Raw genomic sequence first — 1,924 nt, forward strand, 5'->3', positions numbered from 1 at the left:
TTCTTTTCACACTCCAAAATAGATAACTCCCATTTCAAAACCTATTATAATAATATAATAATTTTTAAGTTAAAAAATAAAATAAATATAAATTTAGGTTGTTAAATGTATATTTTTTAGTGTATAGAGTGATCATCACCCTAGATTTAATGAGTGCTGCAAATCTTAGATTAAAGAAAAATAATTTTTTGATAAAATATAAATTTTAAGTGAATAGATAGATAAATTTTAAAATTGTACTGTAGCATACCACAATTATAAACAATCATTTTTTTATTTCCATTATTCAAAATAACATTTTTATTGTGTGAAAAAGAAACATTTTTTATAATAGAATAGGAAGTGATTCAGTGTTAAGGAAAGAATGTACTAGAAAAAGAAAAAGGTTTGTGTAGTTTACAAAGTCTATATATAGGGTTTAATTTCTTACCTCAGACTCATCCACCAGATTAACTACACTGCAATAGATTATGGTATCAAATTCTCACCCATTCATCACACTCGTATAAATAAATCATAACGTTCTCCTTTTCAACATTCACAAAATTCATTAACTCGTCATGCAAGGCTCCAAGCTCTTAGGGGTTGCTTTCATTGCTTTGCTCATTCTGCACCTTGCATTTGCTGTCAGGGTCCCAGAAAGGTTACTTGCCGGAAGAGGTGGCGCTGGAGGTGCTGGAGGTGCCGGAGGCGGCGGTGGTAGTGGACGTGGTATTGGGTATGGATCAGGGTATGGCTCAGGTGAGGGTCAAGGGCAAGGGGAAGGGTTTGGTGGAGGAACAGTAGGAGGAAATGATAGTTATAGCGGCGGTGGAAGTGGAGGAGGTGGTGGTGGTGGTAGCGGTGGGGATACCGGTGGTTCTGGATCCGGATCCGGATCAGGGTCTGGCTCCGGAATCGGGGTTGGTAGCGGCGCGAATGGTGGAGGAGGTGGTGGAGGTGGTGGTGGTGGAGGTGGTGGTGGAAGTGGAGGCATCGCTCCTAAAGGTAGTAATGGTGAAGGACGTGATATCGGTATTGGAGGTGGGAGTGGGAGTGGGAGTGGAAGTGGGAGTGGGAGTGGGAGTGGAGGAAGAAATGGAGGTGGTGGTGGTGGAGGTGGAGGTGGCGGAGGAGGTGGTAGTGGAGGTTCTGGCAATGGAACGCGGTCGGGGTTGGGGTCTGGGTCTGGGTCTGGTTCTGGTTGGGGTGGAGGAGGAAATTATTGGTTCCCTTAAACTAAGAGATGATTTTGTTTTATATAACAAACATAATGATAATAATAGTAATAATAATAACAATATAATAGGTATAGTATTGCCATGTTATATGTGATTTGCAGAAATAAATTGCAGTGTGATCACTTTCATGGTGGTTGCTGCTTCATGCATGCATGGTAGGTATAGTACACAGGTTCCATGATTATAGGTTCTTCTTATTATATATATCTTACTTTGGAGGTGCAAAAAATATTGACGAAATTGCCTAAATATGAATCATATATTAATAATGCATTGTTGAATTCAATTTAACTATTCATAGAATGGTTACTTTTGATAGTGTACATGATTCAGAATTAACATTCATAGTCTCTCGTTTCTTTATCATCAAAGACAATATTTCTAGTTCATAGTCTCTCCCAAAATTATTCATTACTTTCATTTCCTATTAATACTATGATAAAACAATGTAATTAATTTATTACTGATATTATTGGGGTGAAAAAAGCTTCTCATCAACTATTTTTTTATGCAACTTCATCTGTTACTCATGCCATGCATGGACTAATTTCTTATTCAACCCATTATATTATTAAAAGCAATATTAATAAATGCACAATATAAAAAAAAAAACACAAAGTAAGTAAGCATATGCTACTGTATTAACTTTGGTATCAAGTTGTTAAAATAATTTATGCATCTAGGTTAATCATAATGTTAAAACA

At 36.6% G+C, this 1,924-nt stretch overlaps 1 protein-coding gene across 1 annotated transcript; it reads left to right on the forward strand.

Annotated features, from left to right (window-relative positions):
• The first annotated feature begins 442 nt into the window (after positions 1-442).
• Positions 443-1,565, forward strand: LOC137828245 (glycine-rich cell wall structural protein 2-like). Its single transcript, XM_068634728.1, has one exon. The coding sequence runs from the start codon at positions 561-563 to the stop codon at positions 1,215-1,217; it is 657 nt and encodes a 218-aa protein (XP_068490829.1). The 5' UTR covers positions 443-560; the 3' UTR covers positions 1,218-1,565.
• The last annotated feature ends 359 nt before the right edge of the window (positions 1,566-1,924 follow it).

The sequence above is a fragment of the Phaseolus vulgaris genome, chromosome 7, assembly GCF_000499845.2.
Source record: "Phaseolus vulgaris cultivar G19833 chromosome 7, P. vulgaris v2.0, whole genome shotgun sequence".
NCBI lineage: Eukaryota > Viridiplantae > Streptophyta > Magnoliopsida > Fabales > Fabaceae > Phaseolus > Phaseolus vulgaris.

Excerpts from the sequence above, each read along its gene's own strand:
- LOC137828245 (XM_068634728.1), top strand. The coding sequence starts at position 561 with ATGCAAGGCTCCAAGCTCTTAGGGGTTGCTTTCATTGCTTTGCTCATT.